This window comes from Syngnathus scovelli, chromosome 2 (assembly GCF_024217435.2).
Source record: "Syngnathus scovelli strain Florida chromosome 2, RoL_Ssco_1.2, whole genome shotgun sequence".
Classification (NCBI taxonomy): Eukaryota; Metazoa; Chordata; class Actinopteri; order Syngnathiformes; family Syngnathidae; genus Syngnathus; species Syngnathus scovelli.
Window position 1 is genome coordinate 16,673,598 of NC_090848.1, and position 26,346 is coordinate 16,699,943.

Here is a 26,346-nt window from a genome sequence, read left to right on the forward strand (position 1 = left end):
GGTCAACCATCTTAGGGGTTTTTTTGCTCACAACACTAAGCCCAAAAAAATGGACCAAGCGACAGCCTATAACAAAAACAGAATGTCTAAGTCAAGGTACCACTGCACTTAATTTGTTAATATCTGTATTTTAACCATAATTTTCAGTACAAAGGATGAGAGTATATTTTTCAACTTGATTAACACACGGGCAGACAGAATAGAGTAGGGTGGGGTATTTGGGGAAAAAAAAAATATTTATATGTGGGTTTGATTGAGGCACTGCTGCATATATAGGCACTTCACATATAGCAATGAGACAACAAAGACAGTGAAAACGGTAATTATTTGTTATGAATAGAAAATACTGTTTCACCTCCTTGCTTTTATTTACTAATATGGGTACATTTTCTTGGATAATATCAAGTAAGGTAAAAAAAATGACACAATAAGCAATGTTTGTATGCTATTTATTTTCTGTGAGGCATACACATTAGCATGAGCTCAAACTGTGCACAGAGCAATTTACATGTTCGCGTTTCCTTGACTGGTCTTCAAATCATAGTAACCGATGGAAAGAGTCCGCAAGATTCTTGATTGAGTCATTTTCAGGGACTGCTGTTGTTCTTGTGAATAACGCAAAACTTTCCACAAGATCTTTGAGGCAAAATAGGTCGCATGCTTATTCATCCGCATCATCCCAAATATTCACTCTGTCCCCTTTGATCCCTTTGGAGGGAAGCAGGATCCACATGGGCTGAGGCCTGGGCTCCATTCTAGCATGTACACAAGATTATTAGTGGTTACAAAAATGGCAGCGATGAAATGAAGTCTCTTAAGCCATTGCCGATATCACAGAACCGCTCAGAATCGTGAACCAACCTCTTGGAGATTGGCAGATAGGTAAATACTAAGATAGGTTTCTGAAAGAGTCGTTCATCTTTCTGTACAGCACTTTTGGAAAAGCAGTGGAAAATAAGAAAGAAATGAAATGAACAGAAAACACAGAAGAAGAAATTACTACAACATAATTTAACAACCAAATATTTTAAAAAGGGAGTGTAATGCGCCATCTTATTATAACACCTCTTTGAGAAAAAAGGAACTTCATGCATTCACTTCATGTCATATTATACAGTGTCATATACAAAGTACATTAGAGGCTTACAGTTGAAAGGATTGAGGCTTTTCTAACGGCTGATAAGCAAAAGAACATTATTATTATTATTAAAATACAAGGATGAATATACCAAGATTGTATTTCTTCTAAGAAAGTCTCCTAAACAAAGAGCACAATCATAATTTTCTATGTACAGTATATATTTACTAGGAGACATCCATGTGGATTGGCCAACTTGACTTTTCTTCCATTCTTGAATTGAATGTAATAGCTCAGACTGGATTCACTGATGATAATCACTGAATGAAAGCACGAGTTTACCTGTGATGTTAAGAAAGGCAATAAATACATTTGTGTTTCCCATTGCAGCCAAATCACTGTTGCTTGCTAAGTTTGGTAGCAGAATTATGCAAAAACTATTTCAAAGTAGCCTGTGATTGGCTGCATTTCAATCCCGGGGATTCTCTGTATCTCGCCCAAAGTCAGCTGGGATATGCTGATGGATGGACGGACAGACAGACGTTTAGCATCTACCATGTTGTTTTGATGACTTGTCCGTAAGATGGTAAGTGAGTTCATGAGCAGGATCATGCATTAAAAAGTGCTATCCACAAAGTTTGCTTATGGGTCATGAATGAACCTATTAAATGTCGATGCAAATCCAATGGCTAGAGCAGGCCACCCTACATACTGTAAAAAAACACAACTTTACTTCAAGTTTAAAATGGAACAACTTTAAAATATAGATTAATGATGTTTATGGAAACGATGTTAGTTAACAAAGCAAGGAAAAAAAATGCCGACTTGCTTTTACTTCTATTTTTAAATTGAGGGGAAATACAATACGATGAAATAGTTTTATAGAAGTTTTTTTACACAGCAATCAAAATGCATTCTCTGTCCAGTTGCATTTTTATATCATCCTTAATGAACCAACAATCCTGCTAAGTAACATTTTTACTTTTTTTCAATTTGCCTGCTTTCTCTTTTTTGCAATTAAGGGTTTTAGTGCCCATTTTATGTAGTGTAAAATGAAGTTAAATTGGTCGTTTTAGAAAAATGGCACATCAGATTCTCTTGTGATTACCATGATGTCATCAGCGACTGACAGTGAGCAAAAACATTAAATAAATATTAAAAGGTAAAGCTACACACTGAGCTCGCAATAAGCCGTGTTTAACATTTATATGAGATAGTGGGTTTGGCACTGTTTGGGAAGTGTAGCTTTTATGCACGTCGTAATTTGTAATCTGTGCTTTATTTTTTCAGATGTAATCAGATTACAGCGCACAGCTGGGCTCATTGGGGCAGTCATTGTTGCTATGGTTACTGTCCACATCTCTCTTCCTCAGCTCTCTGCCTGCTTGGTGCTGATCACTGTCGTCGGGGTGGCTGTGCTGCGTGGCGGAGGAAAGCCGTTTGCTGTGCTTCTGAGAGCGCCCCTCATTTTGAGGGTGGCTGTGAGCATGCTCGAACCCCAAATCGCCCTTGGTATCATCCAACCCCTGGAAGTTGTCATACTGGTTACTGGTGATGATGTCGCTCTCGGCTACTACCTGCAGGTAAGCGCGCACGCGATGGTGGCGCGCCCCTTCTTCGTCACTGAAGTCAATGACTCGGCATTCATAAGTGCCCTCGTCGGACGACTTGACGCGGGAAAGGCGGAGCTTGTGAGAGATGTTACTTCCCACAACCTTCACTACCTGGTAACAAATGAGAAAAAGATAACCAAAACATGGCCAGGAAAATGAAAACCATGCCCCACAGTATCCACAGTGGAACTTCGAAGTGATTGTAAAGTACCCTAGTATACACACACACACACACACACACACACACACAAACATTGGGAAAGCTCTGCGTGCGTGTGTGTGGCTCTAGTTTCATTTCCCTTTGGCTAAATTAAACGATCCTCTCATTACAACATGCCTGCAGTTAATATTCCCGGATGATGGCTTATACAAACACAGCCTTCCTGCCCATCTTGAAGCAGAGACGCTCGACATTGTGACCATTAGCACAACGCAATGAGCTCTGATACAAGAGCGGTATCAAAAATTGCTGATGATACCTCTTGAATTTGTTAAGCGTAGGTTTCAGTTTTACAGATTGCAGAAGGCACAATTAACCTGTTGCTGTTCATTCGATAAGTGATGGCTTCACGCGACCTCTAATCAACATTGTGTTCAACTAAACAAGATTTCACACTGGCTGAATACAGAAGCAGTGCCAATTGTCTACTATTTCGGGAAAGTACGCTTTCCAAATTTGGATGAGCTCACTTAAACCAAACTAAATAATGTATTGTTTGGTGTAAATGGAACTATAGAGAGAATGTGCACATGCATGTGGATCATCGAAAGCTATCGGATGATTCATCAGGCGGTAGGCAACATCTTTAACTCGGCGTCTGCTCCATTGGATATGGATGCCAAGTTTATAATGATTTTCCAGCTGTACAAACACACACACACGCGCACACATGCATTAATTCATGTCTATCAAAATGTGGAACTCATTTGCCTTTCCTTTGAAAAGACTTAGCGTTTGTGACATCATTTTATGAAGGTACAGTATGTAAAGTATTTAAAAATCATGAATCCATCCATCCATCCATCCATCCATCCATCCATCTTCTTCCGCTTATCCGGGGTCGGGTCGCGGGGGCAGCAGCTTCAGGAGGGACTCCCAGACTTCCCTCTCCCCAGTCACTTCATCCAGCTCATCCCGAGGAACCCCAAGGCGTTTCCAGGCCAGCTGAGAGACATAGTCTCTCCAGCGCGTCCTGGGTCATCCCCGGGGTCTCCTACCGGTGGGACATGCCCGGAACACCTCCCCAGGGAGGCGTCCAGGAGGCATCCTGATGAGATGCCCGAGCCACCTCATCTGGCTCCTCTCAACGTGGAGGAGTAGCGACTCTACTCCGAGTCTCTCCCGGTTGACCGAGCTTCTCACCCTATCTCTAAGGGAGAGCCCGGACATCCTGCGGAGAAAACTCATTTCGGCCGCTTGTATCCGGGATCTCGTTCTTTCGGTCACGACCCATAGCTCGTGACCATAGGTAAGGGTAGGAGTGTAAATCGACCGGTAAATCGAGAGCTTTGCCTTTTGGCTCAGCTCTCTCTCTACCACGACGGACCGGTACAGAGTCCGCAATACTGCCGACGCTGCACCGATCCGCCTGTCGATCTCGCGCTCCATCCTCCCCTCACTCGTGAACAAGACCCCAATATACTTAAACTCCTCCACTTGGGGCAGGATCTCATCCCCGATCCGGAGAGGGCATTCCACCCTTTTCCGATCAAGGACCATGGACTCGGATTTGGAGGTGCTGACCCTCATCCTGACCGCTTCACACTCGGCTGCAAACCGCTCCAGTGAGAGCTGGAGATCATATTGGCAGCCAACAGAAGAAGCCAACAGCACCACGTTGTCTGCAAAAAGCAGAGACGCAATGCTGAGGTCCCCAAACCGGACTGCCTCAATGCCTCGTCCGCGCCTAGAAATTCTGTCCATAAAAATTATGAACAGAATCAGTGACAAAAGGGCAGCCTTAGCGGAGTCCAACCCTCACTGGGAACGAATCCGACTTACTGCCGGAAATGCTGACCACACTCTGGCATCGGTGATACAGGTACCGAACCGCCCTTATCAGTTGGCTCGGCACCCCGTACTCCCGAAGCACCCTCCGCAGAACCTCCCGAGGGACACGGTCGAACGCCTTCTCCAAGTCCACAAAACACATGTGGACTGGTTGGGCGAACTCCCATGCACCCTCGAGGATCCTGCTGAGGGTGTAGAGCTGGTCCACTGTTCCACGGCCAGGATGAAAGCCACACTGCTCCTCCTGAATCCGAGGTTCGACCTCCTGACGGACCCTCCTCTCCAGCACCCCTGAATAGACCTTACCAGGGAGGCTGAGGAGTGTGATTCCCCTGTAATCGGAACACACCTTCCGGTCCCCCTTCTTAAAGAGGGGAACCACCACCCCAGTCTGCCAATCCAGAGGTACTGTCCCCGATGTCCACGCAATGTTGTAGAGGCGTGTCAGCCATGACAGCCCCACAACATCCAGAGCCCTTAAGAACTCCGGGCGGATCTCATCCACCCTCGGGGCCCTGCCACCGAGGAGTTTTTTAACTACCTCAGTGACTTTGACCCCAGAGATTGGAGAGTCCACCTCAGAGTCCCCAGGCCCTGCTTCCACAATGGAAGGCGTGTAGGTGGAATTGAGGAGGTCTTCGAAGTATTCTCCCCACCGACTCACGACGTCCCGAGTCGAGGTCAGCAGCACGCCATCCCCACTGTAAACAGAGTTGACGTTGCACTGCTTCCCCCTTCTGAGACGCCGGATGGTGGACCAGAATTTCCTCGAAGCCGTCCGGAAGTCATTCTTCATGGCCTCACCAAACTCCTGCCACGCCCGGGTTTTTGCCTCAGCAACCGCCGAAGCCGCGTTCCGCTTGGCCATCCAGTACCTGTCAGAAACCTCAGGAGTCCCGCAGGCCAAAACGGCCCGATAGGACTCCTTCTTCAGCTTGACGGTATCCCATCCCTTACCACCGGTGTCCACCAGCGGGTTCGGGGATTGCCAGCACGACAGGCACCAACAACCTTACGGCCATAGCTCCGGTCGGACGCCTCAACAATGGAGGCGCAGAACATGGTCCACTCGGACTCAATGTCCCCCGCCTCCCCCCGGGACGTGGGAAAAGCTCTGCCGGAAGTGGGAGTTGACGCTCTTCCTGACAGGGGATTCTGCCCGATGTTCCCAGCAGACCCTCACAGAGCGTTTGGGTCTGCCAGGTCGGACCGGCATCTTCCCCCACCATCGGAGCCAACCCACCACCAGGTGGTGATCAGTTAACAGCTCCGCCCCTCTCTTCGCCCGAGTGTCCAAAACATGCGGCCTCAAATCCGATGACACGACTACAAAGTCGATCATCGAAGTGCGGCCTAGGGTGTCCTGGTGCCAAGTGCACACATGGACACCCTTATGTTTAAACATGGTGTTCATTATAGAAAATCCATGTCGAGCACAGAAGTCCAATAATAGAACACCGCTCGGGTTCAGATCGGGGGGGCCGTTCCTCCCAATCACCCTCTTCCAGGTCTCACTGTCATTGCCCACGTGAGCATTGAAGTCACCCAGTAGAACGATGGAGTCCCCAGAAGGAGCGCTCTCCAGCACTTCCTCCAGGGACCCCAAGAAGGGTGGGTACTCTGAGCTGCCGTTTGGTGCATAGACACAAACAACAGTAAGGACCCGTCCCCCCACCCGAAGGCGGAGGGAGGCTACCCTCTCGTTCACCGAGGTGAACCCCAATGTGCAGGCGCCCAGCCGGGGGGCAATAAGTATACCCACACCTGCTCGACACCTCTCACCGTGGGCAACTCCAGAGTGGAAGAGAGTCCAGCCCCTCTCGAGAGGGCTTGTACCGGAACCCAAACTGTGCGTGGAGGCAAGTCCGACTATGTCTAGTCGGAACTTTTCTGCCTCGCACACCTCCTTTCCAGCCAGAGAGGTGACATTCCATGTCCCAAGAGCCAGCTTCTGCAGCCGGGTATCAGACCGCCAAGGTCCCTGCCTTTGGCCGCCGCCCAGCTTACACTGCACCCGACCCCTTTGGCCCCTCCCACAGGTGGTGAGCCCATGGGAAGGGGGACCCACGTTTCCTTTTCGGGCTGTGCCCGGCCGGGCCCCATGGGTGAAGGCCCGGCCACCAGACGCTCGCCTTCGAGCCCCGCCTCCAGGAAACCGTGATCACAAATACAGACAGATTTCTATTTTTGACATAATCCTCCTAACGGTACGCGTTCTGTTATTTACTAATTTACTCAAAATGACAGCGATGAAAGCTCGTCATTGAAGATAGTCAGCGTATGCAGTTAAATGAAAGGAAATTATGCATTCGTACCTTCTTTCTTCCTACATGATCCTCTCAATATGCCAAGTTACCATGGAAACCCGAAGGGACGTATGAACACTTACAGTATGATTAGCTTCCCAACCTGTCTTCTGACCCTGCCATTTCTGAGAACCAGCGTTAAGTGACTGTGATGACCATCGAGGATGACAGGACCTTGTAAATACGATGATTGCATAATGCGTCAAGTGCAAAAAAAAAAAAAAAAAATCCCTGTGTGTGAAATGTGATAAGGAACACCGGCAAATCAGCCAGAACAAGAAATGTAAATGTAATCAGAATGGCGTTAGCGCCTCGTGTAATCATCTAAGATTCTTAACAGCAGAGAGGCCATTAACTCACGCTTATCTTTGTTGCATCCTTTGGCAGCTCCTCCTCCACAGATACCTGCATGGGAAAAAATCAGAGTAAGGGTTACATCCCAATAAGATGAGAACAGAAATGTGCTTTAAAGCAGCGATTCTCAATTGTTGTCACTCAGGGACTTGCATTTTCCATTTGTCACTTTTGATCAAATAAATTATTTGAAAATATTATATTTTGAAAAAATATTTACTTTACTTACAATATTATATACTTTACTGTACAGTTCACTACCATCAAAGTTATAGTATGTATGCCTCTATGACCATTGAACAACCTTAGCTAGTGTTAATGATGTGATGTTTCTTTCTCAAGTTTTTTGTTATCTCGATGTTACCTCATTGGTTTTCCACGATTGTCTGTCAGTCCAGTCCATATGGTTCCGGATGTACCACCACTGGATCTCGAGAGAGTAGGAGGGCATGCCTGCACCCCTGAACGAGCAGGCCATCTCCACATCTTGACCCCTCTGAGCGGTCACATCATGAGGCACCTCCGTAAACATGGCTGGACACACAAAGTTGGTTGGAGTTAGAGCGCCGCTTAAGTGCATTTGACTTACAAAGCAATATACTATGAATGCGTGGTCTCATGTGTGTGCGTGTGTGCGTGCGTGCGTGTCTGTCTGTCTTTCTGTCTGTCTGTCTGTCTGTGCATATATCTTGCATATTGAATAACCATTCAAAATGTTCCACAATGCTATACGTAGTGATTTCCCAGTCAAAAGAAGAAGTAAAACAAAAGGATATTCAAAGCATTAATGTAACACCTGCTCACAACATGCTGACATGTCTGTTAGGGCTTAAAGTACTTGTCTCCTCAATTGCTGATGCTGAAATGCCGGCAATGAGTAATTTCTCTTTTGTAAGGTTCACTACAGTGCTAATGACTAGAAAACCTTGTAATTTTTTTTTTTTTTACAATAACGCAATGTTTAGGTCTACAGTTCAAGATGCCTAAATGAAGCGTTTTCTATTTTCAAGACAGTCCAAATTAGTATTCCTTATTAAATAATGTGATTTATAATCATGATTACAGTAATAACCATCTTGAAGCGTACTTACGCTCGACCAATATTTAAATTTGTGGAGTCAAAATGTAACTGTAGGTATATAGATTATATTTTCCTAAATAGTGGTCCCCACTACAATACACTTGAACCAACATTTTAAATAGAGGCCTAATTTTCTCCTCAGGAAGAAAAACAGTTGGTGGCTTGGTAGAGGGGGAGGCTTCAAATTTGCTTCATGAACCAATTGTATTTTTTGACTCCTTCTTAAAATTGACTTATTTCTTAAACCCCTTATTTAAGTCAACAGTGCCGTGTCTCAAGGAGTACAAAAAATACAACAGGTTCATAAAGCAACAATGAAGTTTAATTTTCCCATTGCTAGTGGCTGTGTAAGGCTTGCTGATAGTTAACAGAAGGCATTGATGTAACCTTGCACGTCTCTAGCACAGCCAGTCACTCTAATGTGATCCCTTTCCTGCTTCTAGCCACTAGTGTACTCATTCGCATAGTGTCCAGGGATTGCTAAAATATGCTGTGATGTTTTATCTAGCGTTAGTTCAAAACTGCATCAGTCAGCAGATGTGAGGTTATATGATTCATAAACCATCTTCACTTTGAAAGAGTGTACATTTTTCACTGTAACCCTCCAATACTGGTGACTATTGATGTCATTCAAGGCACAGAAGCAGACATTCAGGATGCAGAAAGTGGCGCGTGACTGCATCTGTCAGATTAAACGCTGCTAGCTGTCTTTGTATAGGAAAGGAAAGGCGTACAGCATGTGGCAGATACACACTATTCATTCGAGACAAAGGACACATAAATAAGAAACTGACTTTGTATTAAGACACAAGAAAATCAACAGTCTTGGAATGATACGACCCCTGAATAGTAAACACGCTGTGTATATAATTGATGGGAAGAGGGGGCTGAGGCATAGATCTATTTTTACTGGCCTTTATACTCACATCCCAGTACACAAATATCAATAAATAGCCTCTTGAGAGGTTCTTTGACCAGGTATATTTATTTATTCATTCAGTCTTTTGTCAATTTATTTAGCAGCATGTGTCGAGAGAGAGTACCATGTGTTTATAACATTATATAGTGCTTCATAGCTTTTTAATTAAAAAAAAAAAAAAAAGGTGGATTAGTAATTAACCAGTTCAAAATATTGTTCTAAATTACAATTACGGTAAGATTTATGTAAAATGTATTATTAATGCCCTCTGAGATTAATCAAGTTATATGCAAAGTGATCAATTAACAAAATTTTTAACAAAAAGGGCTCTAAAAATGTTCATGAATTACCCTTTACCGCGTTAAAAATATGCTGCGTTAGAAGAACACTACAAGCCTCAAGTCAAACGTTTTTCCTGTACATTGATCAATTGTGCTTGTATTTGACATCTGCAATACGCCAATTGCTGCACCCGTTATTGATTTGACATGACTGAGCAAGCAACTCCAGCCCCCTTACTTGTTGATAATATTCAAAGCTGCGTGAGTCACTCTTGTGGAGAAGATAGCGCCAGTAATATTGCTCCTCGCACTGATAATCTATCTTGTCCACACTGAGCTGTGATGCCCACAATAGAAAAATCCATGCACTGTACATTTGACAAAAGCAGGCTTAATGCTTTTATTTACATTTACTATACAAAGCACAGGGCAATGATAGTGAGATCATTCTAACCCTGTATATCAATCCTCTCTTTGTGACTTGTTTTATTTGAAATAAATAATCTTCCGGTTTTCCTCAAATTGCTACATATAGGCATATATTTTGTATAATTTTCATCTAAAATATAAAATTAACAAATGATTTGATTGATTTGATTGATACCTTTATTTCAAATATATTTAAAACATAAAAAGATGAAAAAAATAAAACAAATGAACCATGCATTTTAGATTACATACAAATTACAAAGGTGTATTAGGGCCACACTAAAATAGAATTTATAAATTAAAATTATAAAAAATGAAATGAGTTTGTACTTGGAATTCGGGAGTTATAGTGTGTTGTCAGTAGTTTATAGAAACAAATAAAAATGTTACTTTTCCAAAAATGTAAAAAAAATTCCAAATCTGAGAAAATGATAATCTTGCCTCTTGATTTTTTTCCAAAGCAGATTGTGTAGGTGCGCAGTAATTAATTTGTCAGTAGTTGCAACTGGTTACCTTGAAAACCTAGTTGCTTTGTTGAATCTAGTTACTGATTATAGAATGAATGAATGAATGAATGGATGATGAATGAATGAATGAATGAATGAATGAATGAATGAACGAACGAACGAACGAACGAACGAACGAACGAACGAACGAACGAACGAACGAACGAATGAATGAATGAATGAATGAATGAATGACACCATTTAAACGAACATTCAAACAACTAGGGGGAGATAATAGCATCAGTATGAATGCGGCCTCTTAGCATTGACACAATTATCCTTCCTCTCCACAAATCTCCACTATCACATTGATTCAAGGCCTATTCCGAGGCAACTTGAGGCTATCTAATGTTGTATCACTTACTAAAAAGTCTTCTCTAATGTCCAGACTGCCACCCAGGAGAACTTATAACGTGCCCTCAAGTGTTGTCGTTATCTCCAAGACAAACCGAAGAAGGCACGCAGCCGCAGGCCAGCAATCAATGCTCGAATGCGTCCGAGTCGAGTCATTTAGCAGAGAAGGAAGAGGGGTGGGTCGCAGGAATTAACGCAGGAGAAAGAATCATGAGGCTGAGAAGATGTGAAGAAAATAAACGTTCACTAAAAAGAAAATGTTGGATTCTGGGGCTGGAGTAGTATTCCATTGTGGCTCTAAAGAGCAAAAAGAAAAGAGGAAATGAGCTCCCACAAAATTGGAAAAAGCTGCCTTTAGTAGCCAGGCGACAGAATGTCCTCATTTATGGGTTAAAGAAGTTTGAGCTGGCGTGTCATTTCTTCATTACATATTAAAATGTCGTTTCTGACAGAAAGTTAGCAGAGTTAATGGTGATTGAGTTCAACAAGTCTCTGGTCTATTCACTTGAGCTGCACCATTAAACCATATTGTGTACGTACATTCCATGCAATCTAAGCGAGGGTTCCATAGTGTAGTGGTTAGTTCTCTGGGTGAGACCCCAAAGGCCGAGTTCAAATCCCAGTGGCACCAAAAAATATTTTATCATGGAAAGATTCGTAACACAGAGTTAGGCTTAGGGCTAGGGTTAGGGTTGAGGCTAGAGCTAGTGTTAGGGTTAGTGCTGGAGTTAGGGTTAGAGCTAGGGCTAGGGTTTGGGTTAGGGTTAGAGCTAGGGTTAGAGCTAGGGTTAGAGCTAGGGCTAGTGTTAGGGTTAAGGCTAGGGTTAGGGCTAGGGTTAGGGTTAGTGCTGGAGTTAGGGTTAGGGTTAGAGCTAGGGTTAGGGTTAGAGCTAGGGTTAGGGTTAGAGCTAGGGCTAGTGTTAGGTTTAGAGCTAGGGGTAGGGTTTCCGACTAGGGTTTTAAACCAAGGTTAGGATTTAAAAACTAGGTTTTAAAACTAGGGTTAGGGTTTCCAACGATGGTTTCAAACTACTTTTAGGGTTTCTAAGATTAGGGTTTCTAACTAAGCTTTCAAACTAGGGTTAGGGTTTCCGACTAGGGTTTCCAACGAGTTTCACGATCGCTAATTAGGGTTTCAAACTAGGGTTAGGGTTTCCAACGAGGGTTTTAAACCAAGGTTAGGGTTCCAAACTAGGCTGACTGACTGCTTTCTGACAGAAAGTTAGCAGAGTTAATGCTGATGACTGATTACAACAGGTCTCTGGTCTATTCACTTGAGCTGCTCCATTAAACCATATAGTGTACGTAACTTCCATGCAGTACAGGCGAGGGTTCCGTAGTGTAGTGGTTAGTACTCCGAACCCTCACCCCCGTGACCCGAGTTCAAATCCTGGTGAGACAAAAAATTATATCATGGGAAAATTTGCAACACCCGCCCTCACCCCCACTTTCTGATTGACTTTTTGATCTGTGATGTCACTTTGACACTCCATTAGGTACACTGCCATTTTCAAGTGTACCTAATAACAGGCCACTTTATTAGGGAAATATCATGGTCAAAGGTCACAGGTGTCAAGCTCTAGTCCTCGGGGCCGCATTCCAACATGTTTTCCAAGATTCACCTCGTGTATTTCCTTAATAAAGTGGCCTGTTATTAGGTACACTTGAAAATGGCGGTGTACCTAATGGAGTGTCTGTGTAATTCCCTCGTTAAGTGCACCTGCGTGAAAAGTTTTAGCTCCTGCGGAACGTGAAAGTGACCAAAAACCTTTCACGCAGGTGCGCTTAACGGGGGTCACTTGGAAAACATGTTGGAACGTGGCCCCGAGGACTAGAGCTTGACACCTGTGACCTTTGACCATGATATTACCCTAATAAAGTGGCCTGTTACTAGGTACACTTGAAAATGGCGGTGTACCTAATAGAGTGTCCGTGTGATTCCCTCGTTAAGAGCACCTGCGTGAAAAGTTTTAGCTCCTGCGGAACGTGAAAGTGACCAAAACTTTTCACGCAGGTGCGCTTAACGAGGGTCACTTGGAAATCATGTTGGAACGCGGCCCCGAGGACTAGAGTTTGACACCTGTGACTTTTGACCATGATATTTCCCTAATAAAGTGGCCTGTTATTAGGTACACTTGAAAATGCCGGTGTACCTAATGGAGTGTCCAAGTGACGTCACAGCTCAAACAGCCAATCAGGAGGTGGGGATGAGGGCGGGTGTGGCACTTTTCACTGTCACGTAAGCTTTTTCCCGGCCTGTGATGCACATCACTAGTACAAAACAGTGAATTCGACCATTGCTTGTCATGTTGAAACAACTGACTGGTTAGTGACATGGGCTCTTGCTTGGTAATATCTTGGTTCGATCCCAGGTGCAGGAAAGTGCTTTTATTTGGTTAGTGACACGGGCTCTTGCTCAGTAAGATCTTGATTCGATCCCAGGTGCAGGAAAGTGCTTTTATTGTGCAATTAACCCTTTAGTTATTTATTCTTTTTTTTTACCTCGTGTCGTGTACCTATTGAAGTGTCCATGAGGTGTACCTACACATGTTGTCATATAAAGCAGTTAACCAAATGTCTGATTTTTATGTTTTAATTGGGGAATATAAAAACAAGGAATAAAACACCAGACAAGTTTTAACATAAATGTTTATTAAAATAATAATAAAAGCAAACCAGCAATCCAATGTGAAATTGCAGTAGTATATTGGATAACAATATTTAGGCGTATATATGCATACACGTCAGAACAGCAGAGCGTCTTTAAAAGTGACTTTGTTCTTAATGTCGCAATATTTTATAGAGCTAGTCTAAAACAGTAAACAAAGCCATATTGATTCTTTTGGATTTTGATCACAATCACTTTCAATAGTTTATTCCTTACACTGTCTAAAACCTTTGTTTCAAAAACTGTCACTTTCACTTACAGAAGAAATACAATTTAAAGAATATTTAGTATTTATTTTTATTCAATTATTCGACTCTCCATACATAAATACTATATATATTATATAGGAATAGAACTTTACGTCTTTTGTTGTAATATAACTGATTTTAATATAGAATCTGGTGTAACACAACAGATTTTTGTTGGTGGTGTGCCTTGAGAATATTTCCAATGAAAAGGTGTGCCGTGAATGAAAAAAGGTTGGGAAACACTGCTTTATAGTACTGAAATGAATATGCTATGTAATTTTGGACAAGATTGATTTTTAAAAAAAATCAAATTTCACCCATTAATAACATTAATTTAACATTGTGCTCAGAAAATATCAATGGGAGCATAAAATGTTCACAGCATTTGTCTCTCCAAGCACACATTACGTATAACAGAGAGATGCTTTTTATGGAGCAATAATAAGGCTCTCATTTTGGCCCATGGTGACTTCATGCAGCAGCTCTGAATGATGCTGATTCTGCTCATTGTGTGCTACTGGTTTGCCACACGCTCCTCGTCTTATAAAAATGTCTGCATAAGAAGAAGTGAGGAAGATGCCACAATGCAGTATGAGTCAAAAGCGATTACAGTGCTAATTGAGTGGATGCGCTGTTGCATCTTTGCACACATATGCGTATTATGTTTGCTCTGTTTTCATTTACCTTCAGCTAAATAGAACCATCCTCTCATTACCACGCTTAATTTAATGAACATTCCTAAATGGCTAGCTTAACCCAACAACAACCAAGTAGCTTCCTGTTCAACTTGAAGCAGGACAATTGAATTGAGATCAGATGCACACTTTTTTTCAATGATATCTTTTTAATGTAAAAATGACTCCCATATAGTTAAATGAGGAAACATGTAGTGAATTCATAGAGCATGTAAGTCAGTAAAAAATCCTAAATGATTTTCTATTTGCTTTGCTTATCAACTTTAAGCTTTAACAGGAAACTTTGACTTTTTCTTAATAACTTTATTATATTAAACAATATCTAATTCCTTGATGGATTGTTTTAAATGTGCAAAAACATCGGTGGTAGGTTTCCAAAGTAGCTCTTTGTTTGGACACTGCTGGCATACAGCCATGGAAACAAAACAGTATGGTGCTATGTACAAGTCTTGAAAGCAGTGATTAGTCACCGTAGGTTCGTCACAAGTAGCCATCTATTCAACAACCTGGCAAAAGTGTGTAAATAACAACAGATGGTGACTGTTAAGGTCATCCCCATTGTGTATTTTTGCCCAGTGCAGGTCTGATAAAAGCCATTCACATAGTCATATTTAATCACTGTTTTAAAATCAGTACAATCCAAACTTGATGTGTTCGCTCGAATCTCGGTAGGCATTTTTCTTGTGTTTACTATGCATATACAAGGACCTTCCCACCAGCCAGCCTTGGTCTGTTTGAGTTTCCTGCTGTTTTTGGCCAGAATCCCAACTGCCGGCCCTACATCCCCACTGTGCAGGTTTTCCTCTTAATCAAATCACAAAAAGGTTAAAAGGGGATGCTGGGACTTCCTCGCCTGCGGGGATCAACTAGAACAAACACCAAGGACGACTTGTTCTCTGCTGTAATCCGGTATATATGCGCAAGCAACTTACACATTCAGCAAAACCAAAGAAAGCTCTTTCTTGTGGAATAGCTCAATGGTTTGAACACTACAACAGGGAACAAGGCCAATGCACCCTGAGGATCATTAAAGGTCTACAACAGGGACAATCAATTGGCAGCCTGTGGGCCGAATCCGGATCGCTGAACCGTCTGATTTGGCCCGCGACAGGATTCCATAATTATGAGGATCAAAGTAGAAAATATCATGTGGTTGAGGTATATTATAGTATATACAAACTTTGACATTGCAATAGTTAGCACACTTTTATTTAAGACTCTGATGCCGGTTTACACACTGACTTTTTGCTATCTTATAAGTGCAGAAACGAAGGGTTGCATTCCACATTCCATTGTAAAACATTTGTGGTTGCCTGGAGGTGTTATCAGCTACAGGTGGAGCGCAGGAGACGGAGGTAATTGGGTCATGGTTTGACCATTTGGGCTTAAAAGAAATACGGGTGAATGATCCTTCAGGCTTGAGAGGTGGAATGTGGATGTATGAAATAGTCAATTTTAATATTTAGGCTGTTCCCTTTAAGAAGACATACAAAGAAGAAGGGAGCATGTACGCACGCACACAAAATCAAATCTTTAATCAACCAAAATGGCTGTGCCAGGGAAGTTCTTTTGCATCACCAACCAAGCCTTGTCCGGAGGCCACTTCCATTGGGGCGGACCTGGTCTGCACTAAAGCAACTGAAAACAGCAACAACTTAGACTTTTGTAATCAAATGGAAAAGGTACATAAACATTCAACATCAAATAATAATGTTATCTATGTGATTTATATTTAATATTTATTTGAAGGTCTGGTCCCCAAAGTGACTGTTCAGTAAAATTCTGGCCCTGTATATCAGACCATAATTGAATAAATAAATGACATACACATGTTTAACTTTTGTCTGCAGAACTTGCTGACTGTGCATTATCGGACAAATGTAGCAGTGAAGCTTCACTTTGTCCGGCTGCTCTTGTTATTTTTACGTGACAATGATGATTGAATTCATTGCTTGACACCAACACTTTATAATAGTGTGATTGGTTATTCTTATCTATTAGAGTGTAGACCATTCAGTCAAATAAGTGGCAATCATTCTTTTAATTGAAATTAATAAACATCAAGCCTTACTGTACAGTGCATGTCCCCACTCACTTCAATCCATACTCTCGTCAGTAATAATTAGCTGCTAAAGAGTCCCTCTCACGGCCTGATGATAAGCTTTGCGGTCTAGTAATGAGCCTTGGCACAGTATGGCAGAAAACAGCTGCCGATACCTTACTCAGGGAACCTGTAGGAAAACCTCACAAAAGTACAAATATGAGACGGTCTCAGTGAGTGGAATGTGCTCATTTACATTTGCTAATGAGCAATCAGTGTAGGACCACTCAGCGGGAAGTCTGAGCTCAATATTTCACGATTTTAATCAGCTGTCAAAATAACACAACATGCTCACATGTTCCCTGAGATAAGTCAAGAAATTCATGGATACATTTTCACTTCCATGTTTATTCCATACAGTGGCTTTTTTTTAATCAGGTTGAAAAAAAACTGCATTTCCAACCACTGTGGTGTGAGACAGCAGGTTTGCTTCAGTAAATCCAATTTCACTTAATTGTATATTTATCTACAACAGAATATTGTTTCATTTATGCCAGTGACTGACAGAACAATGAAATGCTCTTCCCCTTGATGGCAGAAGCTACAATTAACTTGTTTGTCCAACCGTTGCCATATCACAAAATAACAGCATTGAGTTCAACTAAAAAGGCCCACATTTGTGAGTAAATTGGGACCATTGAGATCATCATTCGATTTTTTCAGTCAAAAGCATTTACATTTCGTAATATTTCGGTTTAGTGGTGTTTAAGTGTCATGGATGAATAAATATTGGGAAACATGGTGGTAAGGAAATAAATGGCAAGCGTAAATTTAAATAATCCAAAATGATTAGAATATTAAAAAACACGTCATCCCACCTTACATCCACAGATAAGCACTGCACTTCAAACACACTCATTCTAGTATAACTTAAATTTCACACAACAAAGAGTGCTCCAAAGAAATTCCCTACTCTTAGAGGCCCACATTCTGCCATTCACTCAATAATATTGAATGTATATTGTCTCGATACAGATAAAATACCTCTGTAAATACAGAAAACATAGTTCTGGTTCCTTGCAAATAAACTCTGCATTTATAATCTTTGAACAAACTATAAATTATATATTGTGTCCGTCCTCCATGGTGTGAAGTTTAATCAAATGTCTTGAAAAAAAATTGCACTGCTCCAGTCAGTTGCCATTATACCAGTGTGCTCAAACGACTATCAGACAGATATTACAAAAGACCCACAGCTCCAATAGAAAAAATGAATTATTCATTGAAGACCTTCACAATGGGGGATTTCCCTCCTCTCATTTAGCCAATATGCAGTACTTGTTCTGTATCATGGCCTTAACCTCACAACTGGCAAGGAGCAATCCAAACACATACTGCCAAACAGCCAGTCGATGAATTTGGAGATGTGGTGTACCTTGAGGGACACAGCAATCGATAAAGCCATCTCCAAGGTGAATCTCTACATCAGCACAGTAACACACACAGTGCAGACTCAGCGTTCTGCTCAATCAACTATTCTCAAAATACCAGCGTCTATTACTGGAGCTCAATATTTTTATTTGTATCAGTATCGAGAGGAAACAAGAGGAAACGAAATATAGATAATCAAGTAATCTCAGGCATACTGTACATAAACTGATTGTGGGCTTTAATAAATTCAGTGTTGGACAAGCGAGTTAAAAAATGAAGGGAACAAAGTTTTTCAATATCAAATGAAGTCTAACTACAGTGAATCTAGTAGAATAAATAGCAAGAAATGTAGCAAGCTAAATTACAAGAAAATGACAAAAGTAGCTAAACTGTAGCTAAGCTTTTAACAAATCAACATGGTTTGGTTAATGGCCAGAATTCTGTGCACTGATAAAATATACTTTAGTTATTTAGTTTTAGTTATTCTTGTCAGCTTTATCTTCTTCTTTACATTCTCGACTGGGATAAAAATGAATCCAAACAATGAAAAGAAAAAATATTTCCTCTACTCAAACTTTTTATTCTGATTTGCAACTAGATTCATTTTTAGCTCAGTCCTTGGTGCATAACACCACAACATAAAGACTACAAAAATCAACAAAGAGCTGACAAAATAACACCCTCCACCTTGATTCTCCGTGCAGGTCATCTCATAATAATAACATGCAACCTTCATTTTGTGCATCGAGATGGTGAAGTCAGAGGCTGCTAGCAAAAATGACAAGATGAAGCATCTTTCCATCAGCTTTACTCTCCAGGGTGGACCATCGGGTGGAGGAAGAGGGGGAGACGAGAGGAGCCCTATCGGCAGACAGCATCTTATCTGCCTAGCCTCTCTAACGCGTGTGTCCTTTCCTGCACTGACACAGACGCAGAAATTGGACGATGACAGCAACGCGGGCTGGAAGACTGCTTCTGAAATTTACTACTTAAAGGTGAGCCCTCCCTGCTGGGCCTGACTCACAACAGAAACTAAAGAGACAGGGTGGGGGGGGGGGGGGGGGGGGGATAAATCCGCTCAAGCTTGTTTCATTCCTTATGCATCAATCACTTCCTTGCCGGCGGCGCATACACGGATTGTGAACAAATATTAACATTGTGCGTGCCATAATTCTTCAAAAACAAGAATAGCTGGATAAGGCTATTTTCTTTGACAACACACTTCCACAAGTAAGTGGATAATGCTTGTGGGAAGTTGCAATATATACATTTGCAATGCAACTCCCACTGATGGATTTGTTCCAAGTCACTTTCTCTTGTCCTCTATCAAGACACCTTACAGCTGCATTTTTAGAGAAGAATCATTTAGGATTATAAACAAAAGGAAAGACGACCTTGAGAAGATTTTGATTTCATCATGTTTCTTAAAACATTCTTAAAAGTGCTAAAGAGCAAAGCCGAGAGGTATTGTTGAGTTTTATGTCGAGCTCACCTCTCTGTCCATCTTTAAACCATGATTGTTTTAGTGTCATTATTTATTGACTGTGTTGATGTTTGTAATTTATTGTTTTACTGTCTTTGTTTTTATGTCTTATGTTTACTTTCTATACAGCACTTTGTATGCAGCTGCGGTTGCTTTTAGCTGCTCTACATAAAGTTGAGTTTAATTGAGTTGTATAACCTCCCTGCCTATCCGTGCTCGTTTTGACAGTTTTACGATGTCAAAATTACTGCTGTGAAAAAGGTCAATAAAAACAACAGAGCTAGTTGATTTAGAGGCTTAATTGGATTTCCTACAAAACTCTTGTGAACTCACCTTCTAATGAAAGCCCAGCGAGATTTATGGTTAAAAAAGACCCAATATGGGGTGGGGCTACCCCCAGAAGGTGTGCAGTGCTAAAACTACGCAGGACAGTGCAGCTTTGCAGGCTGGCAAGACAGCTGAAAATAAGCTTTTCCCATCTGGCACAACTCCCCGCTGCTAGCCAACACAAGGCTTCCTCACACATCCCCAGCCACATATTTCTTCCTTTTTTTCTCATTCTTTTCCTCCCTGAGGATTACTGCTGTGCAACCGAGGCTCTCGTGGGACGAACTGACGACAAGGATAAATGAGTGAACTGGCTCTCTAGATGCTCTATCCTATATACAGTATATTTAAAAAAAAAAAACAGGTACACACTAGGCGGAAAGTACATATACCTACACTCGCACTCAAGCATACATACACACACACACACGCATGCACACACACAACCACGTGCACGCAGGGCAGCTCAGTGGATTTAACCAGCAGCACTTCCTCACACTTCCAATCCCTCGTGCATCTATTAAAGCTGACATTGACGTATGGATGGAGATTACGAGACAGACTGACGCGGAGCTTTATCTCACAATTAATGTCATCACAAACACACACTACATGCAAAAGGAATCACCTCATACATTGGAGGAAACAGGAAGGGTAGCTGGGTGAAATGCATGAACTTTCTCCATAAAATAATGGAAAGAGAGACAAAACATTATTGTCAAACTGGCGCTATCTCAATTCTTAAGTCTACAAACAATGGTTTAAACAATGGAAGAAAAAAAGCAAATCTTCCACAAGCAAGCCCTCTTGCTAATTTTAACATAAGGTCAAATGTAATGACCTCCAATGAGATTTTAGATACAGTATTTTAAATATTCCATCCATCCGTCTGTCCATCCATCCATTATCTGAACAAGAGTCGCGGGCATGCTGGAGCCTATCCCAGCTGACTTCAGGCAGTAAGCGGGTACACTCTTAACTGGTTGCCAGCCAATCACAGGACACACACATAGACAGCATGTATGTGTTGTGATATTTTGTTCTGATAAAAAAAACTGAAAATTGACCCTGGGATTGAACAGTGTTAGCTTACTATAGCAGAGGGGAGTGAGTGGATTTGTAACATACTGTTGTCCAAACACAAGCGAAGATTAAGTAGGACTTTATCATGTGCACAAAAAAACAGCCTGCAGTTAAATGTCATCCCTCCTTTCTTCACCTCCTACTCCTCATCTCGCTGCATCCAAACATAATTTGCAGCAAGATGATAATAATAAAATGTCATTTCAACTCAGAGAAATAAGCTCGCCTGTGAGCCAAACTGAATAATGAGGGAAATTTGTGTTCGAGTGGCTGCTCAAAATTAAAAAAAGAATAAGAATAATAATTTAAACTTTCTTCCAACTTGCTTGTTAGAAGATCATTGACTATTATAGTTGCCTTCAAAAGTGAAAGATTTGACAAGAATGATCAGGGTGAAACGCGGTCTCTAAGTTCCCACCTGACAGTGCAGCTCTGTGATTGCCCTAGCACACTTAACATCATTCGCCCAAGGAGGTCTGCTTGCAATTCCTTATTTTGCACACCTCTACCTGCTACAGGACTCGCAACAGTGCATAACGCTAAATTCTTCACGCTGCAATTTTTTGTGTTGTAATAGCTTTATAATGTTTAATATTGTCTTTGAATCTAACTTAAAAAACAACAGTACAACTCTAAATATATTTTGAAGATTTTTATATGGCCTCAATCTACATTGTAGATAATACGTGGTGGAAAAGTGCCATCTGAGGCACCTGGCCTACTTTCTAAAACTTCTCCAAAATGTCTAAGGGAGTCACATGTGATTATTACAGCGCAAACCCAACTGTACTTTGAAGCGAGCACCGCCCTTCTCGGCATCAGCTCCAAATGATCTTTTCATCTTCTCTGTGGCTGCCACGCTAGTGACATCTCCGCCAAATTTCCACCGATGAAGGGAAAGTAAAGACAAGAGTCAGAACAGGAAGGTAAAAGATGAGGAAAAAGGTGCAAGATTATTATTATTATTTTTTTTTTGAAGCATGAAAAGTGTCTCATCTAATGAGGACACGGGACATCATCTGACACTGAGATTTTGCACTGAAATAAATTTTAAACGCGCTTATGCGGCGTTTAATCAGAGTCGACCTAGGGACTAAGATTTGCTTCATCTGTTGATGATTTTAGTTGTGTCAGCGCTGTGTTTGTCTTTCTGAAACGACAATGAGGGGGAGCTAATGAGCTTGACACGTTGCACCGCTCAGCACAACAGAGAGACATCACATCATAGCAGGGCCTCATTACGGGACAACGATGCTTTATCGAAAAATAATGACTCGTACACTTATGGAAAACATCTAACACAATACAGAAGAGTATGTACTCATTTCGCTCATGTGATTATGTGTGTATGTGCAGCTATCACGCAAGGGCCATACAATTAAATATTCGAGAAAGCCTCTAAACTTTAGAGGTTTTACTAAATAGCTATTAAACATGAATGAAGGGCTTTTTGTGTTTGTTCAGGATGCTTCTGTCAATGCGCTGTCCTTATTTGTCTGTTTAATAAACATGCACTGCCGTTCACAAGAGTAGTTTCCAGCTCTTTTACCTTTTCTTTGCAGCGGCCATATTCTGCAGGAAACTGACGGGAGAAGTGGTGATATGCTGTTCTAAATTGCATCCTTTAGGGCTGCGTTTACATTGCATTCCAAATTATCATACAATATTTTTCTCATATTTACCCCAAACAGTCAATGCAAAAGTCATCAACTGTTGTTCCATTAAATGGCAAAAATGCTATTTAATATTATTATAGTGAGTAGTTACAGGTTCAATTCTTCTCAAAGCTGGCCAAGACCCCATTAGTTGGACATCGATGACTTGCAGTGAACTAAAGAATGAAATCTTTCATTTTGACTTGTGGACATGTCATGACTTTGTTCTGCGCTGCATGTGCACACCGATTCATTTGACTCCAATTCGGTTAATTGCACAAGCAGCGAGTGGACCGATTGCAATAGACAGGCCATGTCTTTGTCCACACCCACTGGGCCTCTCCACAGTGGTGCAATCAGGCCCGGACACTGCAGAGACATTATCATGGAGGAGCATGGCTCAGGGCAGCACACTGTTTATGCATTTATCGAGCCTGTGGTATTTATGAACAATAAAAAGAAGTCAGATTTCTTATGACTGTGTGGGGCTAACCCCTGTCTAAGCCTAATGAGCTCGGGGGAGTTTTAAGCCAAATAAAATGTGACTGGCATCTGCGCCACATGTTAGCAAAGACTTTTACTGTATCATATTAACATTTTGCAATAGTCAAGCGACTAGCTTTATTACTTTTTGAGAACAGTCGTTTTGAAATGGTATAACAATAAATAGTGAGACAGACGCACTGCAGGTTTGGGGAATGGCCTTATTTAGGGTTCTACCCTAAAATAAAATTAAATAAAAATCTGTGTAAGCAGTACTCATCCTTTAGATAAGATTTGCTACGTGTTCTCATTTGTATTTTCTTCTTCTTCTTTTTTTTTTTTTTACAGAGAATATTAATATGTAAAGATTTCACGCTTAACAGATTATTGGGAAACTGGCCTCGAGCTGTCTCCAGCTCCCTGTATATATTTTTTGTAAACGTGACATGCTAGCTAGAATCAGTCTTGGGTGGGGTGTTGAAAAGTAGCAACTTGCTGACATACTGTGGCGTAACCTTCTCACACTCTACACTAAATGTAAATGTTCTATATAAGTATATATGCAAATTTTCATATCAGCCACATGAAAGTAGGAGTAGGAATCCAGAGAAACAGAATCCACTGCTTTCATTATGTGTGTGTGTCACATGAGCAATAATGCCAGGTGAGACTCTCTGATCCGCTCTGGTGAATGACTAAGTAATCCTCTTTTCTTCCATGACTCTCAACCGCTACCAAGAAGTGACCATGAAATTGCTCTGTGTGTTTAAATTGATCAGAGAGCTGAGAGCTTTGCGTATAATTTATGCTTTTATCAATTACACAAACGAGGACTTTCTTTTAATGATGACTATGGAGACCGCACTCTACAAGCATTAACACCTATGGAAAGTAAAAATGGAAGAAAAGATGGAAAAACCTGAAAGGTGGAGTAGAGCCATGTCAAGTTACGGCAGCAGAAAAATTATCGAAAAATGATTTACATAGAGTAGAAAAACAATGATCTTGACAAAACAATTATCTATTTTCTGAACTGTTACAGACCACACCATATTTGAAATGATGTCCCATTCTTGTATAGTTAAGGATGGAAATTTCAATAGTTGTTTTTTTTTTAGCTGAATAATCAATTAATCAAAGAACCATCAGATTACTAATTAAAGTAGCTGATAGTGAGAAGCTCTAAAATTGAAAAATGCGCAGCTAATCCGTCTGAGCAGTATTCAAATCAGTATTGTCTGATCTTACTCCTGGATGGTTGGTATTGGAATCAGCATCTTAAAACCTTAATTGGAACATATATACAAATAACCATTTACTGTCACAGTCACACCTATGGGCGAGAGTCGTCAATTAACCAAGCCTTTTGGAATGCAGGAGGAAGCCAGAGGAAGGAAAACCCACAAAAACACAGGAAACTTGCAAACCCAAGACAAAAAGCCAGAGGCTGCGATTTGAACCCGGAAATTTCGAACTGGGCGGCAGACTAACCCACGATTTGTACTCTATACAATGTGCTGTCTGGAAAACAATCTAACACAATGAAACTGGACTAATTTACTACATGGTGGCCTGCTGGAGATGAGGAGCTCTTTCAGGCAGGAAACGACTGATCTCGAAACTATGAATGCATCACACTACATTGCCCATCCTCCTCTTGCCTCGCTCAGTGAGACTGCCAACACATGAATCCTGCCAAGTGGCTTCCCAAGAGAAGTGTGACTCCAAATGTGGATGCCCCAGTGTGTGTGTGTGTGTGTGTGTGTGTGTGTGTGTGTGTGTGTGTGTGTGTGTGTGTCTTGATGCAACACTGGCAGTAATGTGTCTAATGGAAGATAAGCAATACTCTCGCATTACCAGCAAAGCTCGTCCCTCAACATTAGCAAGCAGAGTGGAACAGAGGGAACAACGCTTCCCCGTCCATTGGCTGGAACACACGTACACACACACGCACATCCAGACACACATTCTTCTTACTCTCAACACCAGAGAGACACATTTACCCAAATTTCCTTGATTTAGAATAGGGAAAGCAATAAGTAATCAATGTTTTTGTAAAGATTATTTTGAAGAGAATGGAAGATGTTCTGAACTCCTGTTGCAAAGCCAGAACAAGGCTGTCCATACCGTGGATGTAATATAGTAGCTTGCCATAATGGACGTCACACAGGTTGTGATTGACTCAACAGCTATTCAGCCAACTGCAGTGAAGTTGGTTTGCTTCAACAATCAACAGTTTTCAATGAATCAATTATTCTGCCCACCCAACATTGCATGTGTGTTGTGATGCGCATTTTTTTTTATAAGCATACGCACGCACGCACACACGCGCACACACGAGTAAAAGACATTTTCAACATAAGGCCCTCTGAAGAAGAGGACAGAAGAGGAGTCCTTGACTGTAGGCTGAGCCTCCGGCTTGTTTGTGCTGCTTTTAAAAGGGAGCATTCTGATTGAAGGGAAAGTGAGGAGGAGAAGGGAAAGCGAGGAGGAGAGGATTCTGGGTTTTATTACGCAGTACGCACAACTTTAACGATGGAAGGTGCCGAGAGTGGAGCTCCTGTGTTTGGTCAAGAGTTGGGTGGATCGATAAGGCCGTGGTTTCTTCAAGCAGAACAGTACAGTCAGATACGCCATTGTTAGAGCTTATACGTATGGTTTAGTATGTATGGTCATGAAGGGTATCAAAATAACTGATGCAAACAGACAGACTTTTTGACAGCCATTAGTTGGGGTGCCAATTACTGTAATAAGGTACCCAGCCAGTCGCAGGGAATGCACATACTCTGTTAAAGTGAAATTAAGAAAGGTTGTGGCCAGTAAGCGTAGACTCAAATATAACTAAAATATACAGAATAGTCTACATTCATCTTATTTGATAGCTCCAATTGTCTTTAATGTCATCTGACTGTGTTCCAGGGAGGAGTTAGATATGAGAAAACAGTTGTTCATGTATTTGTAATGCTTATTCAGTGCTACTGGGATGTGTGCCCGTATTAATGGATCTAGTGAAGCGTATGCTTGTCGTTTTAACGACTTGGTAAAGCTCCAGCGCAAACCTGCACTACTTTACGCCCCTGCGGAAAGAAAACGGGAGCAGGGAGGGGAGGGGCGATGCCGAGTCTACACAAGCACACTTGCAACATGCACACATGCACACGCACACACGCACACCCACACACCCACCCACACGCACACACACACACACACACACACACACGCACGCACGCACGCACGCACGCACGCACGCACGCACACACACGAGTAAATCTGACAAGCTGCTGCTGAATGTTCGCCAGC

At 41.7% G+C, this 26,346-nt stretch overlaps 1 protein-coding gene across 1 annotated transcript in view; it reads right to left on the reverse strand.

Annotated features, from left to right (window-relative positions):
- Window positions 1-1,901: 1,901 nt before the first annotated feature.
- Window positions 1,902-26,346, reverse strand: part of vstm2l (V-set and transmembrane domain containing 2 like) — a 28,540-nt gene continuing 4,095 nt past the window's right edge. The window contains exons 2-4 of the mRNA XM_049755038.2: window positions 7,727-7,896; window positions 7,369-7,413; window positions 1,902-2,802 (exon numbers count right to left, since the gene is read on the reverse strand). Coding sequence (XP_049610995.1) covers window positions 2,380-2,802; window positions 7,369-7,413; window positions 7,727-7,896 — 638 coding nt within the window. The 3' untranslated portion in view covers window positions 1,902-2,379. The remainder of the gene's footprint in view (window positions 2,803-7,368; window positions 7,414-7,726; window positions 7,897-26,346) is intronic.